General features: G+C 42.5%; 2 protein-coding genes across 5 annotated transcripts in view; one reads left to right on the plus strand and one right to left on the minus strand.

The window, feature by feature from the left end:
- Window positions 1–8,774, minus strand: part of IFT140 (intraflagellar transport 140) — an 85,337-nt gene extending 76,563 nt beyond the window's left edge. Inside the window, exons 1-5 of the mRNA XM_035130435.2 lie at window positions 8,397–8,774; window positions 6,110–6,265; window positions 5,041–5,262; window positions 3,336–3,457; window positions 1,713–1,855 (exon numbers count right to left, since the gene is read on the minus strand). Coding sequence (XP_034986326.2) covers window positions 1,713–1,855; window positions 3,336–3,457; window positions 5,041–5,262; window positions 6,110–6,256 — 634 coding nt within the window. The 5' untranslated portion in view covers window positions 6,257–6,265; window positions 8,397–8,774. The remainder of the gene's footprint in view (window positions 1–1,712; window positions 1,856–3,335; window positions 3,458–5,040; window positions 5,263–6,109; window positions 6,266–8,396) is intronic.
- Window positions 8,775–9,902: 1,128 nt separating this feature from the next.
- CRAMP1 (cramped chromatin regulator homolog 1) overlaps window positions 9,903–19,924 on the plus strand; it is a 43,414-nt gene continuing 33,392 nt past the window's right edge. Inside the window, exons 1-2 of one of the 4 annotated variants that reach the window (XM_060282841.1) lie at window positions 9,903–12,410; window positions 13,046–13,470. In XM_060282841.1, the coding sequence (XP_060138824.1) occupies window positions 12,361–12,410; window positions 13,046–13,470 (475 nt within the window). In that variant the 5' untranslated portion in view covers window positions 9,903–12,360. The remainder of the gene's footprint in view (window positions 12,411–13,045; window positions 13,471–19,924) is intronic. The other 3 variants (XM_035131088.2, XM_035131090.2, XM_035131089.2) reach the window with 3 other exon arrangements.

The raw sequence follows: 19,924 nt of genomic DNA on the forward strand, positions 1-19,924 counted from the left end.
CCCCCACTTGCATAAAGCTCCTATAGAGAGATTCAAGGTTTTTAATCAGAGATCTAAAAAAAAACCCCAACCAGGCAATTAAAATGACTGAAAAGCCTAGGTGAGTGGAACACCATTGTGAAAAGCTGTAATTTGATTAGGATTCCACGACTTTCAGGCTTGATTTGTTTGAAAGTTCCAAGTGGCCAGGATACTGCAATACAAAGTGCTGAATGTCGTTATGCAAGACCACCCACTGTTTCAAGATCCTTTATTAGTATAGAGGTAGGTGCAGTTTGGGGCTTTTCATTGCCCCGTAGATAAAGCTTTCACTGCAGAACCACACAAAGGTCACCTGGAAAGTTTATAAAAGCTGTGCTAATATGAGGACAAAACTTATATAGGGTCTGAAAACAAAAGGCAGCAAAGAATTAATGCACCATAAAGAGATGGTAGGATAGTGTTGAAATTGGTATTTCCCACTTTCAATATCAACAGCGTAAATGGTGGGAGACCAACTTGTAGATTTTAGAGAAGTCAAATAGCTCTCCCTTACCCCCAAGAGGCAGCTGTCCCTTATAACACAAACCTGTAGACATCCAATGAAGCTGAATGTTGGAAGATTCAGAACAGATAAAAGGAAACATTTATTCACACAGTGCAGTTAAACTACGGAACTCGCTCCCACATGAGAAAGTGATGGCCACTAATGTGGATGGCTTTAAAAAGGGATTGGACATATTCACTGGGAAGGCTAACAATGGCTATTAGCCATGATGGCTATGCTCTGCCTCCACAGTCAGAGGCAGTAATGATTCTGAAAACCTGTTGCAGAAAACCACAGGAAGGCAGAGTGCACTTATGTTCGGGACCTGTTTGAGGGTTTCCCATAGGCAGGTGGGCATTGTGAGAAGAGGATGCTGAACTAGATGGGCAATTTTCTTCTGTCCTTTACCTTGTTTTGGCCCACAAAAGGTATGGGAAAAGGCAAAACTTGTATGATTTAAAAATATACGGTAACTCTACTGCTTACCACTAGGTGGGGCTATGGACTGACAAACTAAGAGACTATAAGAGAAGGTAGATGCAACAATATTGGTTTTGTCAAAAGCAAAAAAGAAGAAGAATGCTATTCTCATTTGGCATGCAGCAATAAGATTTAGACAAAACCAATATCGTGGCATCTTGTATCTCTTACAGGGGCTAATTTGGAGGTACATAGCCCCATCAAGTGGAAAGCAGTACAAGTGTGGCTTTAAATCATGCAAGATTTAGAGGCCCCTTTTTACGGTGCCCTTTTCTTCTTCAGAAAGGAAATAACAGAATATAGTAAGGTTGCGTCTGATAGAAGGGAGTCTGAGGAAAGTATTTTACTGGCAAGGGTGTGACACTTTCACCTTGTTGGTGAAACTTGTACTGCACCTTGAATCACAATTTTTACTACTATTCTTAAGAAATAAAATTTGATACAGTTTAACAAATACTATTATACAGTCAATAAATTCAGTTACAAAGTCTGTTTCCACAAATGATCTTTGTCTAAGAAAATAGAACTGCAAAAAAGAAGGATCTACTGATATCTTTCACCACCATAAGAATGGGAGAGAATTGAACTGGATAGATCATCCAAACCATTCCTTTCAGATTTTATTTTTTTTACCTCCTCACAATGTATAGGCAAAGAAAGCCTCAATAAAGTGACTTTTCCCACCAGGCTACAGTAGTTTCCGTACCATCTGTCACACTGATGAAGAAGGACAGCCCTTCTTGCGGTCCCATTTTCAGAGGCATTCCCATCCCAGATTTTCTCCAGTTAAACATGTCCAGGGCCTTCTCATCTCCACTCACTGCAGCTTTTGCTAGCTGTACCAAGTCCCTGCAGGCAACAACACAGCATGTTATTTTTGGCTCCTTTCTTGGAGGAACTGTCATAAGCAGCAATCGCTTATGACAAAGGGGAAAGTCTCACTCCAGGCCTGGAACAGAATCCCTCAAACCACTGCAAACATGATTTCCAGTAGTTGCTATTTTCCAGTATTAGCTTGTTTCTGGACATTATTAGTAAATAAAGAAAGCATTCAAAACAAAATAAAAAGATTCCTTCCAGTAGCACCTTAGAGACCAACTAGGTTTGTCATTGGTATGAGCTTTCGTGTGCATGCACACTTCTTCAGATACCTGAAGAATATCTGAAGAAGTGTGCATGCACACGAAAGCTCATACCAATGACAAACTTAGTTGGTCTGTAAGGTACTACTGGAAGGAATTTTTTCCCCCAACTACGTCAGACCAACACAGCTATCTACCTGTAAAGAAAGTGTTGAAGGTGTTATGTGGCAATTTAATTTTGTGCTAGTGGTGTGCTGAAAGTTTAATGTTCAAAAAACAGAGGCATTGCTCCCTGCCCTTCTCTTTGCTTGTGTTTTTTTCTTTTTGTTTCTTTGACAAATAGCACTTTTAATCTGCTCCAAGGCCATTTCACCTCCTGCCCCACGCCGCAATGACACTGTGGAAGGGTCCAATGTCATGGCCATCATGGTATTGTGTCCTTCCAGAGTCACTGCCAAGGATAAAAAGATGCCCGTGGGGCTGTTTTTTAAAAAAATCAAACAGAAAACCTCAGCTATTTCAGAATATGGCAATTTCAACAGGTCTAATCTGAGTAAAACTTACGGTAGTTGAATACCACCCCCTGTTTACCAACAAGATCTTACCACAACAAAAGAGATTTTGCTTACTGTATGTTGACAAAACTACACTGCATTCAGAAACAATTCTCTTGGGTCTTTCATAGCTTTTGTTTCTGCTTTTTGGTATTTGTTGTTATTTTTCTTGGTTTTATTTTGCTTTTACTAAAATTTAAGTACTGAAAGACACTTTTAATGGTAAAAGCAGGAAATAAATTTTCCAGATAAATAAGAACAGAAATGGAGATTCAAAAGCCACTAACATGAGATAGGATGTTGTCAGTCGCAGGTAATGATGAACTATACCTGGACAGAGAGCAGGAGTGCAGCCAGAATAGAACTGTTGATGGGACTATGAAAGCAGAATAGAAAAGCAGGTTCATAAGAAGGCAAAGGACCTGGGCATGACACTGAAAAGGTATATTAATTCCAATAGAGGATTTAGAAGGAGGCAGACAACAGTAAGAAGCAAGTTCAATGAGAAGATGGAGTAGAAGCTCTAATGAACATAAATGGTGGGAGTATATGAGTTACAAAAACATTCAAAATAAGAGGAGATCTGATCCAACATAGATACTGTTGACTGGACACTGAGGAAGTCAGCAGGTCCGATTGCACCCGCCTATTTTCTATTGCCTATCAGAAGTCTGGCCAGAGTATGCTACTTACTCTCCAGGAGGGGGTGGTCGGAAGATGCAGTAATTGAGATGCTTTCCATATTCATGCTTAAGCAGAGGGGGGCCCTGAACTCTACCACGCTGGTCCATCCTCCATAACACAAGGACACCAAGCTATAAAGGTTACAAGAAAATTAAGATAGTTGACACAATGCTTTTATTACTGGCATTTTATACTGAGAATTGTGGTGTTGTTTTAGGATTGTTTACAAAAGCTGGAAATAAGCAAAGATAGAAAATACATTCAGAGCCAATTTGCTTTGCCACTCAGAGCACAAGAGCCTGTGACATCTCCCAGCTGTGCTGCTATGTGCAAAGGTGGTAATACACATGCCAACAGCATGTGATAGAGACAATGCAAATCAGCTATTGGCATTCAATAGAAGAGCACTTGAAGGGCTGCTCCTGCAGCAGTATGTCAAACCTTGATCCAGTGCATTGTAGCACATGACATCAGCATACACATGACAACATTAGTTTCTGATAGCCAGTGTTAGAAAATAAACAGGAACAGAAAATTGCAGCTGCCATGTCATATGAGGGTCATGAATAGGCCCAAAAGTTTTTCATTTCTCTTGCTCAGTGATTTAATCTACCGTAATTACTTTCATTTTTTAAAAGTAGTCAAGCAAAAGCCCTCTGTTCATCTACAATGCATTGATCATTCCACATCTATGCTCAGTTTGCTAATGCATCCTCTTGGAACATGGGTGGAGTGGGCTTTCAGGTACCTGCAATTTCCACACACACCCCACAGACAAGTACTAACTCCAAAACAGGAAACAGACAATTTTAATAATAAATTTTTAAACCTCTGGAGCCAAAGCCACTTCTACAAGCTACTATAAATGTTGTTGGGTTTTTTAAAAAACCCAGAAGATCCTGATAATAGCTCTCCCATATCACCTGGTTTGACCCTCTTTTTCATTTTGCAGACACACAGCAGAGAAATATCACTTTAATATTGACAAAACAGAACAAACAAGCTGTGGAAACATAGGTACACTGGGCTTTTTGCTTTTCAACAATACGGTATATTCCTGTCTGTTCAGGACCTTCCTGCACTCTTATTTTGATATCCTTGCATTAAACAAGGAAGAGGTAACACAGCTCTTGAAAATGCAGACAGAACATGGTGCAAGAGACACAATGTGCTGTCACTTCAGTTAGCCATGCACAACGTGCTACACTTTGGCAACAGAATTCGTCACATCAACATACCAGTCGAAATGGCAAAGACTAAATGAGTCCTATGGGGATTGTATAGCTCAGACATGCTGAAACAAGAGACAACACCAAAAGACTGTGGGGTTGTGTCTTGAGGGGCTCCCACACTATAAAGGGACTTTTCTATTCATTTCCATTTCATAGATAACTCCCTGCATTCCCACAGCAAACATAGGCCAATGGAGGTTTAGAGCTAGACAACTGTACTGTCTGCACTCTCAGAAGTCAATAGTAAGCTAGAAAAGTACCGTAGTGCTAGGTAACATTAACTCCTGTGGATTCTGGCACTCCATTCCCAATATTGGCCTCCTACTTTGTTTCCTGGTCCTTTAGAAAGCCTCCTCCTATTCTTGTCCCAGGACACTGTTGCCACCTCCACATTTCTTTCAGTTTATATATTATACAGCTGCATATCTGTAGTACCTTTAAAACTATGTTCATCATAGAACCATTTTGATTTTGCTACTTACTTTGTCACCAGAAACTAGTCGGGTGCCATTAGTACTCCAGTTTAGAATTGTAATATCAGCATTATGGTTGGAGGGTACCGCATGATGTTCCTTGTCCTGCTTGTTCACCACCACCACGTCCCCCATCTCACAGCCCACTGCCAGTATCAGTTTGGTTGGATGCCAACTGAGGCATGTGGCCTGGAAGCTTCTTTCCAAGTGTGCATCACACACATACTCTCCCTGCAAATAACATGACACAGATCTTTTTTATATTCCTTCTTTTCAGCCTTCTGAAAAATCAAGCATTCTGCGTTCTCCAAATAAACTGGTGTTCTACCTCCAGAGGTCATTCTAGCTCCTATCATGTGTGATACAAGAAGCACTCCTTTTCTACCTTCCACTTAATTGTTATGTTTAAAAGAAAATTAAAGCTACACTGTAAGCTGAATTTTGTTGCTGGGAAGAATGTAAGGGGAAAAGGCCTATTGTTTTGCTCTGCAGTGACTAGGGAAAGGGTTTGCATTGGGGTGGCCCTCCAGATATTGTTGAACTTCCTTCCAACTCCCATCAGTCGCAGGAAAGATGCTTTCTTCCTCCTACAAGTTGGGCTTTTGTAATTATTCTTTAATGCTTTCTGCTAAAGCCAAACTGAAAAAAACAACTTTAAAAAAGGCCTCCTCGTTCTTCTCAATTGAGAAAACAAAGGGTTGGTTCTTCTCTCTCTCCAGGTCTTGCAGAAGGTAGCACAGAGGTTCTGGTGCTTTCTCTAAAGGCCGAACTTGGAAGAGGGGAAACCCTCTGTTTTCTTTTCCCAAGACAGGGTGGAAAGGAAAAGTGTTTTATATCATGTCTAATCAGAAGCCTGTGGGCAGAGTGTTCTTACAGCACCTATAAAACATTAGACACATTAACAACAAAGTAATAAATCCTGAGGTAATTCAATGGATTTAAAGTGAACTAGGACACTGTATATATAACACATAAAAACTGAGTTTAACTAAACTGAACTTCTGTATCTTTACAGATGCAGCAGTGTTCAAAGCTAGTGCAAAAAAAAAAAAGAAGAAGAAAGTTTTAGAATGCTCACCTGTTCTAGAAAAATATCCACACTGCCACCAGAGTTTAAATTAATAGATGCGACAGCCAAAAATGGCTGCTGAGGGTGCCAAGCTATGTGAGAATGGCGTCCGCGGGACTCGAGAGCTTCTATACGATGATCAACATACACAGCCATGATAAAGAGCTACAACACAAACAAGTATTTAGAGACAAACTAACTGTAAAATAAGTCCTGAGCATCAATAGGAAATGTAGTCTAAGCCACATATTTAAAAGCTATAGAAAATTAAATATTTTTGCATTTCATTATAGTGCAAACACAATAAATTTAAATTTATATTTATTTAAACAGTAGCCTTTCTCTCCCCCACCCTACCAGGGTGAGAAGAGGAGGGGGAAATCCAGCATATGTCAACCGAAGCTCATCAGCGGCATTATTTCCACCACCCACCAGCAGGTCAGAAAAACCCTCGCTCCAGCCAGGAGCTGGGAGATGTGGTATCTCCTACAAAGGCACTGGATCCTGCAGGTCAATCTGGTCCAGATTCACTGAGAGTAGGCTTCCCGTGCCTTTGTCAGGCATCCCGTTAGTGATGTATGGAAGTGAGAGCTGGACCATAAAGAAGGCTGATCGCCAAAGAATTGATGCTTTTGAATTATGGTGCTGGAGGAGACTCTTGAGAGTCCCATGGACTGCAAGAAGATCAAACCTATCCATTCTGAAGGAAATCAGCCCTGAGTGCTCCCTGGAAGGACAGATCGTGAAGCTGAGGCTCCAATACTTTGGCCACCTCATGAGAAGAGAAGAATCCCTGGAAAAGACCCTGATGTTGGGAAAGATGGAGGGCACTAGGAGAAGGGGACGACAGAGGACGAGATGGTTGGACAGTGTTCTCGAAGCTACCAACATGAGTTTGACCAAACTACGGGAGGCAGTGCAAGACAGGAGTGCCTGGCGTGCTATGGTCCATGAGGTCACGAAGAGTCGGACACGACTAAACGACTAAACAACAACAGGCTTCCCGTAATGGTCCTCACAATACCTGCTGACTGCTGTCATCACCTATTGTGTTACAGAGTGATAGAACTCACCTTCATGTAGTCCTATTTCATTGTATTCACCAGGCATGAGGGGGTGAAATACGAACTGTATAAATAACCCAGACCAAAATGCAGATAAAACATTCACTAAACCATTATTTACTTCTAGAAAGTAATGGCCAGAACAAGTAGTTGTTCTATACAGAATACTAAATGAAGAATTTTATGGTAATATCCTAACTTAACCAGCTCTCTTCCTGAAGGGCTGAAGAATATTGGAGCTAAAGGAGGAGAGCTTCTCTCCTCCATAAGATGATGCTTCTGAGGTCATGTCAAATGTGGTCACCTACGCACTTGGGGCAAGCATGGGAATGAATACACACAAAGAGGGGAGATGGAGATGGCTGTTGTGTAATTTAGATATGAGCCAAGTGAGGGGGGGCAATTTTTTTTGCTATCTTACGTGTCCACCACATGTGGAAAAAGGTGCCCTCGCCATCTTAGCATTTTCTTTTAATTTATTTTTTTGCAATTCATCTTTATTGGTTTTTTTACAACAGAAATGCTTACTTAACATAAGATCACAGTATGAAGTTTCAATTCCTTGTTGATATACAAATATTTCCAAATCATAATAAAGAAAAAAACATATTCTTTACCATTCGACTTACTGATGTTCTAATGACCTCTGGCTTCCCTCCCCTTCTTACTTGGTTCTTTAAAGTTCTTGGTTGGGATGCCTATCATTGTGTATCTAGATTGTTGGTAACCAACTTATCCGCTACTTTTTGATGTTTCTCATTACAAGAGTTAATCTAAACCAGTCAAAATTTTAGCATTTCCTCCAGCAAGCATTGGATCCTTTCTTATACATCTTGACTAGCTTGCTGGGTGTTAGAGATATCATCTGTGGAGCATTTTAAAGTACTGCCTGGGTCTCACAGGTGTTAAAAAGGCAACCTAAAAAGAGGTGACAAGCCTGAGCCATAATATTATGGGCACAGAGGTGTCTTAAGCACACACACAGAGACATGCTGAAGCGCTCCCCATCGCCTAGCATGGCCCTCACATCAATTCATCCACAACCTGAGTGCGCACGAAAGTTACGTTTCCTTCCTTTCGCCCGGGACAGGGCCGGCCCCAGAGGCGCCAGTTCGGGCCACGGCCTTCGCGAGCAGCAACCCCCCACCCCACCCCCGAGGAGCTTATCGAAAGAAGCGAGTCCAAGTTGAATCCCTGCCTGCCCCCAGTCCCCCCTCGAGTTTGTCGCTTACCGGCTCACAGCTCCACCTCCGCCCAAGAGAGAGAGGCCTGGCGGGCCTCAAGCCCGACTCAACGAGATGCTGAGCGTTGTTACCCTTGACAACGGCGGCTGTTACGGAAACAGCCGAACACGGAGCCGAAGGAACGCGAAGTTTTCCGAAGCGGAACGCTACGCGGAAATCTTCACGGAAACCCCCGAGCTCTCAACTCGCTGCCCCTTCGGATCAGTTTTGTTTCTGTCGGAGCAAGTGTGCTAGTACCAGTGTACTTGTAAGTAGTTTAAGTTCCTGGTGGTTTAAAAAGCTCCCTTCGTGTAAAAAACATGGCATTCCTTCTAAGAAGAGTTTAGCCTACCTTTCACTTTCTCTTCATGTGTGCAAAGAATGCGGGGGGCTTCGGAGGGAGGAGAGCACATGGTTTGCATGCATGCATAATATCTTAGGTTCAATATCCGCCATCCACAGATAAATAGAAAAATCCCGTATGAAAAGCGAGAGAGGCGCTGCCGGAAGCGTAGGCAATACTGGTGTTTATTTTTATGTTGCAAATACGCACACACACACACAAAACCTGCAGACTGAAGCGATATACTCAAATGAATTCTTATCGCTAGGAGTCTCGTTATAACACACACACACACAAAACCTGCAGACTGAAGCGATATACTCAAATGAATTCTTATCGCTAGGAGTCTCGTTATAAATACAATATGGAAATAAATTATGTTGAATGCGTAAACTGACCCCTTTAACGCGCCCACGGATCCGAAAAAACACTGTAGTGAGCAGAAAACCACAGGAATGGCTCACAACGGGCTGGAGTTACTATGGTTTGCAAGGCAATAGCTATGATAATTTCATCTTTTTAAAAACAGTTTTCCAACTACATCAGCAAAGAATCTGTTGGCATCTTCAAGAATAACCAATTATTTACGTTTTAAGGTTTCCTGAACTACAACACTGAATCTCACCAGGTGCATGAAGATGCCATAATAAAGCTGCTGCCTTTTAAAATGCCCCCCAATTAAGCAGAGCATGCCTCTGATGAAGGAGGTTCTAATAATATACCAAAGTTGACTCCATGCAGAACAGTTTTAATACTCTACAAGAGACCCTTTGTTAATGCTGCAAAACTCAACAGGCCTCCCCATATAAAAATCCCACCGGTTATGTATTTCATTACCACCTGCCAGTCAAACAGGAAACTAGCCAATGGAAATGCTAGCAAATGACACGGCTCTTCCCCTTTACGACCGGCGCGCGTCTATTCCCTTCTAGCCAATGAGAGTCTGGTTCTAACGCGTCTGCCCCTCTCCCGCCCTCCTTGCTCTTCCCTCGAATCTCGCCTCCTAACTCCCGCCTCGCCATTGGCCCAGTTCTGGTCCGGTGTCATCAGCCGCGCGCGGCGCTTCGATTGGTCACCTTTACCACCGCAGCCTCAGGCTCCGCCTTCCTGCTAGCTTCGGCCGGCCAATGAAGCGATTTGTTTGGGGTCTGTGGGGGCGTGGCTGTCTGCGCGCTCAGCCGGGCCTGTTGGGTGCTTTTCCCCAACCCTTTGCTTCCCGCCCCTTTGCTGAGCACGGAGGCAACGAGGAAGCGGAAAGGGACCTTATCAGTCTCCAGTGTACGAGAAAGGCGTAAGGGTGGGAGTAACAATCCAAGGGGCTGGGGAGATTTGGGCAGCGGAGCGGGACGTTTCAAGATCGGCCTTTAGGCTGCAGGGAACTGGTACCGGCGTCGCAACGGTGCATCCATGCAGCAGGTAGGACTTGGGCCCAAATGCTATTCCTTGAAGATCGGTTCTTCCCTTTCCAGGATGTGTATCGAGAAGACTTCAAATGCAATCCTAAACTCGCGTGTTAGCTAGAAAGTAAAAGGCAGTGGGACTGACTTCTGGAGAAATGTGTACAGTATAGGATTGTAGGCTCGGAGCCCCGGCTGTCGGAAGCGAGATTAGTAAAAGGCTCACTTCCTTAGAGCGGGTCTGGAGAGGAGAGATTCGTTTCCTTAGGGCGGATCTGGAGCGGTGAGGAGGGGGGGGGGCGGCGATTTAGGAGACGGCAAAAATCATTGACGTTAAACTTCTGCCCCAAAGAGAACGGGGAGTGAAATCGATTGGGGATTAGCAAGGAATGATTGAGAACTTTGGGAAGCTTAATTGTCCTTTGCAAAAATATTACATCAACACAGTTTGACAGGAGTGGCGCGGGACCTAAAGTTGAAACTGGAAGCAGGGGGAATAATGTGGGTGGAATACAAAAACCAGGATGCTTTGCATTCGGGATAAAGCCAGGAGGCACTGGACACTATTTGGGGAGAGGACGGGAGAATGGGTTGGGTATGTTGGCGTTAGTAACGTTCAAACAGACTAGAAGATCCAACCTCTTTTCATAATTGGGCCCTCATCCTGGATGTTGGACGTTCATTTATTTAATCATTCCTTGTGTGGAACTGAATGCTGTAAATCTTTGGTCTTTCAGTAGCACAGAATAATGGGGGGGGGGAATCAGTCTTTCAAATGTCAGGTGATCGTCATTGCCTTTCTGGCTAGTCCTGCCTTGTTTATGAAATTTGGATACCTATTGTGTGTAAAAAAGATGACTTTTAATTTCACCTTCAATTTTATGGATTTTTAAAAATTGTGTGTAAACTGACACAACATAGAATAGCACAAAACAATTAAAAAGTGTGCCAAGAATGTAAACTTGAAGGCTTGGGTTCCAGCTGATGCTTCCTAACAAATATGTTTCACAGAATATTTTGGGGGGGGGATTACTTCCATATATGTTTTAGGATTGGGGTTGAAGCAGAGAGAAGTGATTGATAGTCATATGTAATGAAACCATTATGAAACAACTGCATTTCCCTTTGTAAAATGTGTAATACTGTACTGATGTTCATTTCAAAGAGTACCACACTTTTAGTCTGAAATCTTGGATTATTTTTGGTGGTTATTATATTTTTGGTGGTGGTGCTTGAATTTTGATTTCTGTTGTGGGAAGGAAATTGCATTTTATATAATGCAGCATGATCCTATGTCTATTTACTCATAAGTATGTCACATTGAATTCAGTGGCACTTACTTCCAAGTAAGTGTGCACAGTTTTGTAGTGTTATTGTCCTCTCTTGTACTCCTGAATTATTACTCTTTTGAAAGTTGCTTTGGCTTTACCTTTGCAATTTTCACTAGCTGAATCTGCATGTGCATTTGTGTGTGAAATACAGAAAATGTGTTGTGGGTCACAGCAGAATATGCTGACATAGCATTGGGTAAACACTGAACTCAGTAATGTGAAAGTAATAATAAAGATGTTGGTAGCATCTGAGCACATTTGTTAAACTCTCAGACTATTGGGCAAACTGGCTGGTCATGTATGTCTTAGGGTGGGGAAACTGTTTTGAATCTGGTTTGAGTTTAGCTGCGGTTATTCCCAAAACCCATGCTATAAGAAAGCAGCAACAACAAAAACTAAAAGAAAAAGAATGTCTTTAAGAAACCATAGCTCTTTCTTTAGCTGTTTGAAGTGAAATCAATAAATAACTCCCACGTTTTCAAATGCAAAACTTTTAAAAATGGCGTGCAAGTGGTGCTTTTTGGGTTTGTGTTGGTTTGTTTTTTTGTTTTTTTAAAACAACAAGCTAATGTTTTAGTTGTTGGGGTTGCCCTGGCAAGGAAAATAAACCTGCCACTCTTCTGGTTTGGAGAGGAGAAAAGTCGCCGTATTTAAGGGCGATTCGGAAAGGTGCTGAGCAATTGGGAAGTGGGTGTGTAGGGAGTTGTTGGAAATCTTTGAAGCCTTGGCCAGTCCCAGTCCTAGAGAGGCAGACACTCACACACGCACACTCGCTCTCTCTCTCTCTCACACACACAGACACACAGAAAGAGAGGGAGGGAGGGAGGAGGCGGCAGCGAAGCTGCTTGCTGCATCTAGGAATATGAATTTCCCCCCTCAGTAGGTCTGATCGCCTCGGCTCCATGGTGAGGAGAAAGAAGAGCCCCTCTGGCCCAGAAGACCCACACAATGGGTAGGATGGGGTGGGGGAGAGTCACTTTTTAGGGGACATTTCTTTCTCTCTCTCTCTCTCTCTCTCTCTCTCTCTCTCTCTCTCTCTCTCTCTCTCTCATATTTCCCCCCCCTCTCTTTTTGCTGGCCTCTCTCCCCGTGTGCCGCCGAGGGTGCTTCCCCCCCCCCCGGCTCCTCCTTTCCGTGGCTGCCGAACGCTTTCCCCCCCAAACGCCCGAGTTTGCCTCGGTGGTTTTCCCTGCCAAAGGCGCCCTCAACCTTCCCGGCGAGGGGGCAGGGGGCTGCCCGGCGGAGCTGGCTACCCTTTGGAGGGGTTCCTGGCCCCCTTCCCCCCCTCCCCTCGCTTCCCCACCACCGGCACAGGTTGTTGGGTCGGGACAAGCCAACGAAAGGGGATTTAGTAACAAACAACGGCGGCCATGTTGAGAGGAATTTCTGCAGCTAAACTTCTCCCCTCTGAAGGCAGGCTGTGTGTGTTATGTGTGTTTGCGCGTTGTGTGTTTGCATTGTGCTTCGGGGTGTTTTGTATTTTTTTTCCTTGTTCGTCTTAAGGGGTCTCTTGGTTGACTTTGTGCCCCCTCCCCACTTTGTCTCTGTCTCCTTCTCCTCCCCCCTTCCTCCTCTTCCTCCACATAGGATGACAGTGAAGCTGGGCGAAAGCAGCAGCAGCAACAGCAACACCAGCACGACTACTACTGAGGAAGGCTTGAGGAAGCTGGGCAAGCGAGCAGGTGAAGAAGAGTCCCTGGAAGAAGGAGCAGGCGAAGGAGGAGAGGCAGCTCCCAGCACCAGCAGCACAAAGGAAGAAGAGGCGATCACTCAAAGCAACACTAACCGGGCTCCCTTCTTGGCCACCTCCACTTTGCCCCAAGCCCCGTCCTCCTCCTCCTCCTCCTCCGTCCAGCCTGCCCACAGCAACGACCAGCATCATTTCCTCAGGTCCAGTGTCAGACCTCAGAGCAAGAGGTTAAGGAAGGATTCTCAGGCATCCTGCGCAGTTGGAGGCGGCAGCAGCAGCAGCAGTGCAACCGGTGCTGCTGCAGCAGCAGCAAAAGGAAAAGGTACAGTATTGATCTCGCACCCCTCCTAAAACACACATGCAATGGGGAGGAAGGTGCCTTTGGCATCCGTTCCCAGTTTTGTCCCCTTGATGCCTTGCTTGGGTGATTGTTCTTGCTTTGCGTTTCTGCCACTGCTTTCGTGTATCCCAAGGTTTTTCGCTTGATAAATCTGTAGTATTGTTTATTCCCCATATGCATAGAAAAGGGACCAGGAGCCTATTACTATAGGGCATTTTTTAAAAAAAAAATCCCTGGAGGGGGTAGCATTGCTGCAGCAGCAAAAACAACCAAGTCTTGTGGTGCCTTAAAGACTCACACATTTATTATAATATCACATTTGTGTGGACCAGAGTCCACTTTAGCAGATGCATCTGATCAATTTGACTCTAGTTCACAAAAGATTACCTGTTAATCAGTTTGTGAGTCTTTAAGGCACCACAAGACTTTGCTTTTGCTTTAACTAGCTGTGGTCAGCTTTAAAAGCCATGGTCAGTTGATTGGGGTGGGGCTATTAAATTAGAATTGAACTAGAGGTTTGACTCCCTGATTCCATCCTGAGTACTGTACCTAGCATTTGGCTTTTTATCATTTCAGTTGTTACCAAATAACTAAGTAGTATTTATTGCCCTTGTCAAAAAATTATTTGTGAAACTAGTTGAGTTGAAAGATTTAATTCTGGGGCATGTTTGGTTGTGTATGACACTAAGCCATGGTTTATTGAACATTGGTTTGTTAAACCATAGTTTGTTTGATCAACCATGCCCTCTCTAGAGGCTTCACTAGCTTTTGATTACTTCCATTGAACTGCATTCTGAAGCTTAAAACCTTGATTGTTTTACCGGTAACTATTGCTTGATGTACAAACTCAGGACCTTCCTTAACCATGGTTGGTTTGTTCACTCCTATCTTAAGGACTAATTAAGTCACAAAGGCATGAGGCAAGAGCATCTTGAAAACAAACCAAGCTTTTACAAAGTAAGCCATGGCTTGCTGGTTGTCTGTGGGACAACACCTGGTTTGATAAATAGACCATGGCTTGGCATTGCTGCATAAGTATCATAACCCGTGCTGCCTTATGCTCTTGATCAGTGAACCTTTTATGAGTTTGTTAAGCATGGTGGATAGCTGAACAAATTCTTGTTATTGAGGATATACAGCCCTTATTCATTGCCATCTAACTCCTTATTGTATTGGTTGGTTGGAAGGCATTTTAGGTAATCCCCAGTACTAAGGCAGGCATAGGCAAACTCAGCCCTCCAGATGTTTTGAGACTACAACTCCCCTCATCCCTAGCTAATAGGAACAGTGATGATAGGAACTGTAGTCTCAAAACATCTGGAGGGCCAAATTTACCTATGCCTGGACTAAGGTTTCATTATAAAGAACTTCCTGCATCCCAGGATTTATTTTATTATCAAGATTGCCTTTATAGGAAAAATTTAGATATTTAAGTTTTTTTAAGAAACAAAAAAAACAAAAATGGTAATCGATCAGCAGCTTTATCTGTTAAAAATAAATCCTCCCAACATATATTGGATGCTGAGAGACCTTTTATTTAATAATAATAACAACAACAAGAAGAAGAACAATAATAATAATGCTGAACAGAAGCACATTTCATAAGATGCTGCCTATTTACCATATGTAAACCATCTAAATGCTGGAAGATTTCTTTTAAATAAGAATTGCAGCACCCTTATATAAATATAATAATAATTTATTATTTATACCCCGCCCATCTGGCTGAGTTCCCCAGCCACTCTGGGCGGCTTACAACATACAATATGTATTATAGAAGTCATTAATGAAAATATTGATGAGAGGTCTGATGTCAGATCATATTCCCAAAGTCCAGAGGATTGATCTCAATATTTTCTCATCACACAAATGGTTCTGTTTTAATTTACTGTCAGGGCAGTGAGTACAAAAGCTTGTGGATTCATTGGGGAAATAGACATTTTGACTGCAACCCCAGTAAAAGGGAAAAATGATTCCATCACGTTGTGCAGAAATCCCATTTTGGTTGCTTAGTGTATTTCTCCCTTGCACTATTTCTTAAATATGCATCCATACACCAGCCCCATGTAATCTTTAGCCCAAATCCAGTGCTAATTGCACCAGTAGCCCCTTACATAGATGCTAATTCCCATCTACAACAAAAGACACACTTAGTCATATTATTGGTGTCTAGATAAGCATCTCATAGCATATTTGCATTATCTGTTTGTGTGCAAGCTTATCCTCCATTGGCACTCTATTGTTGAATTGGGACATTTTCTTTTAAAAGAAGGTTTTGATAATCTGAAGGTGATCTAATTTTTATTTTATTGTTTACATTTAATGAAAACATATAGGATTCAGCAGTATGCAAGTTGATCTGATTATTAGTAATAATTAGGAACATAGGAAGCTGCCTTCTGTGAAGTTAGATGTCCAACTAGCCCAGTATTGTCCACTCTGACTGGCAGTGTTTCCCCAGCATCTACAAAAGAGGAATTTCACATCACCTGCTACCTGATCCTTCTAACTCAGGGGTCAACAACCTTTTTCAGCCGTGGGTCGGTCCACCGTCCCTCAGACCATGTGGGGGGCTGGAGTATATTTTGAAGGGGGGGAGGGGAAATGAACGAATTCCTATGCCCCACAAATAATCCAGAGATGCATTTTAAATAAAAGGACACATTCTACTCATGTAAAAACATGCTGATTCCCAGACCACCCACAGGCCGGACTGAGACGGTGATTAGGCCGCATCCGGCCCCCGGGCCTTAGGTTGCCTACCCCTGTTCTAACTGAAGAGGTCAGGGATTGAACCTTGGAATCCTGTGCTCTTCCACTATGCTATGGTCCATCTCCAGTGTTTTTTAAATTGCGTTAGGCAACTTTTACCCCTATTTCTACAGAAGCCATATTGAATGTATGGCACTTCTGCAGAAGTGCAGCCATGTTCCTGTGTATTTTGTGCAGAGCTTTGCCACATGCTGTGTGTTTTTGCAGCCTTTGGAAAGCTGTGCACATAGGCTCTGGAAAGCAAACATAGATATACAGGAAACCATTGTTTGCATCTTGTTTTGCTTTTGCTGAAGAGACAAGCTTCTTTTCAACTTACCTCATCAGTGGTGGCAAAAATCTCTGTTTGCCCTTCTGTGTGTGAGTCCATGAGTTAGTGAATTCTGAATCTTAAATGTAAAAACGGACATATTGGCTAATCTTTAAGCATAAATTTCTATATTGCAGATGTTGATGCATGTGATTTCCATTGAAATTCACGAACTAGACTCTCAGGCAGGCATGTTTTAATACAGGGGTCGGCAAGGTTTACCTCGCCTGGGCCGGTTCACTCCAGCAGAGAGATCATTGTGGGCCGGATCACACGCGCGCCTGCAATTTCCGGCGTCTGCACAGATGCGATTTCCGGCACCACAGAAGCGAGTCCCCTTGCCGTGCTGGTTTAGTACAGCAGGTGGGGACTCGCCAAGCAGGCAGCTCGGTCGGGGGCGGCTCGTGGGCCTGTTAAACAACCCCAGTGGGCTGCTTGTGGCCCATGGGCCTTAGGTTGCCGCCCCTGTTTTAATAGTTCCTACATTATATTTATCCATGTAAAGCTATTTGTATCTGCAAAATTGCAGCATTTTAAAGCCCCTAACAGTCTTTGGACATTTTTCAATCGTAATGAAGCATCAGTAAGCATTCTTTAAAAAACCCAACTTGGGTAGCTTTTTCTTTCAATATCTTGGAGCTTTGTTTTGGCTTGATCTGATTCTACCTGCATGCAACAATAGTTGGCCCCTCATGGGAATGCACATGTGAGTCAGGATGAGCCTGTGATGAGGATGCATATCCAGGGTGCTTCAGTTGTGTGTGTTCAAGCCCATTTTTGCACAACAGTTTCCCTTGCCGAAACTGTGTGTGTTAACTATTTTATCTTTCAGAATTTAAGCATATACGGTAGATCTGTAGAATGCTTTCAAAATTTAGCATATGTGCTTACTTCAGCTATGGGACACCTGACATCACCAGATTTTTTTTTGTTATAGCTGAGAGAGAAATACAAAAAAATAATGAATTGAGATCCTGCAGTTTTACTGAAGTGTCATGGGACACTTCTATCTGCCTTCAGCTTGCCCCTTTCTTTTCTAAAATGCATTTCCATTTCTTAGTTATCAATTTGTAGATCTCAAACAGGTTTTCCCTCTATTTCTGGATTTGTTCGCAGCATCAGTGCAAGTTGCAGGCAAGGTAGAACTGCATGGCGTCCACTAGAGCTGTCCTTCAGAATCCTTGCTTTGCCCTTGTGTTCTAGTGAAATTAGAAGCCATTCTTACGTTGATTTAGCAGACAAATTGTTCAGGAAGATAATTTCACATTGTTTTTCAGGGAGTGCTCCTTTCGAAATCCATATATATGTCTTCTGGGAATGTTCAAGAGAGGTGTCAGGAGAGAAACTAACGACATGCTCATTATACCTAGTGTTTAATTTTAAGTGGTTACTAGCTATATCCCATTGGTTTGAGCTTGATTTTGTCTTCGTAATGAACAACCCTTAAGTGATGTGTTCGTGTGATATTTATATTTAGAGCAACCTCTGATAGGTTCGATAGCCAATTTTATGTTTTAGAAAGTGCTAGGTTACAGTAGTATTTTTATTTCAAGTATTTATATTCTGCTTTTCATCAGAAATGATTTGCAAAGCAGATTGCAAAGTAAACTCAAAATGAGATAATGTAATACAATATATAAAACAGAATAGAATGTAATCAGGATTCCACTTGCTCAATACACTTCTACTCATTGCCCACAAAAATTCCACACCCATTTTTCAATCAACGTACACACATTCACCTACTAATGCACATTCCTTCAGTTTCAACTATTATGATAAAATAGAGTTAAATTAAGAAAAATGTGCAGTGCTCTATGGGATGGGGGTGAGAACTGCATCCCTGTTAAGTCTTTACAGAGTTCCTGCTGATCAAATTTTATACACTTGTTCTCCTTGTCAGCCATGGCTTTTCAGTAAGTTTTTTTGTACTCCTTTATCTCAGATTCTGTTCACATGTATTGCTAAAATTACTGCAGTGTGTGATAACAGCAGTCTTCCCCCCCCCAAAGGAAAATTCTATAAATATTTCAGAACCAATAGTCGAGTGCCTTTTAAAATTTTGGACATGAATTGTGAACATTTCTATCGGCATAATTTACTGTTTTCAGTGGTCAGGAATTGTTTTGGATCGTAACACTTCCCATCTCTGATTCTTAGTTGCAAGAGATACTCATCTTGGTGTGAAGCAGGGGTGAGGAATTTGTGATCCTCCAGATGCTGGACTCCAGCTTCCATCAGACTCAACCAGCATGGCCAATGGTCATGGATGATGGGTGTTGTAGTCCACAACAACATCAGGAGAGCACCATGTTGGCAACCCCTAGGTTAGCCCTTGGCTGAATTGTTCTTATGCCTTATTTTGCAGTAGTTGTGGAATGCTATTTCAGACATTTAGAATGACTTGAAGCACAATATGTACTGCTTTGTGAAAAAAAATAACTGACAACTCACTTGGGGCATGTTCTCAGGGGGCATTTCACTGCTGCTGAATTCTGTTTTAGTGCCACATTTTGTACAGCTGTCTTGCCACTTTCTCTGTGTCAGTTACAAAGGCTACATCGTGCCTAACATGTAGCATGTGAAGGCACAGATTTTGTAGTGCCCTAAAAGGCAGCTAGTCGGTGCATCTGTACAAAAGTATCCTAGCAGTAATCTAACCTTTTATGTTTACAAATCTTTAGGGCCAGAATCATAGGATGCAATCTTGGCTTATAAAGAAAATTGTACCTATTGAGTCTGTGGATTGTAAATCTCACCCTTTTAGAAGTACATAACTTTTCTGCTTCATAGTTTTGAACGCAATGGTATAAAGCAGTGTCATCTCAGATGTATTCATATTCATTGCTAAGACCATTTAAAACCAAGATTACCTACAGATTAAGTGAGCTTTACACACACACTGTTCCAAAGTGGAAATTTTCAGGATTCTGATAGAAATCAGCAAGGTAATCATGTGCATGCCAAAGAGGGGAGTGTTGCTCACCTCTCTTTAGCTTGATGTGCAGCTCCACCCCACCCACTACCCACCCAAAAGAAATTGCAAGATGCAAAGCTTAGATGCTTTACAAGCGGCAATGGTTAATTCCAGAAACAGAAAAGGAATTATCCAGGAAGTTTCTTTCCAGAAGTTTGAGGATATCTGTTGTCCCTTTGTTGTTGCTGATGTTCATTTGCTTTAAAGGGACCTGATCTTTATCTTCAAATTTTAAAAAGCAAGTTTGTCTTGTGGCTCTTAGATTTCAGTACCCACTGAAACTGTCAGATAGTTATGACAGAAGATCTTATTTTTAACACGTCTTCCCCTGGAAACTATCCAGGTTTTAGGTTACAGGTAGGTAGCCGTGTTGGTCT

The sequence above is a fragment of the Zootoca vivipara genome, chromosome 14, assembly GCF_963506605.1.
Source record: "Zootoca vivipara chromosome 14, rZooViv1.1, whole genome shotgun sequence".
NCBI classification, from domain to species: domain Eukaryota; kingdom Metazoa; phylum Chordata; class Lepidosauria; order Squamata; family Lacertidae; genus Zootoca; species Zootoca vivipara.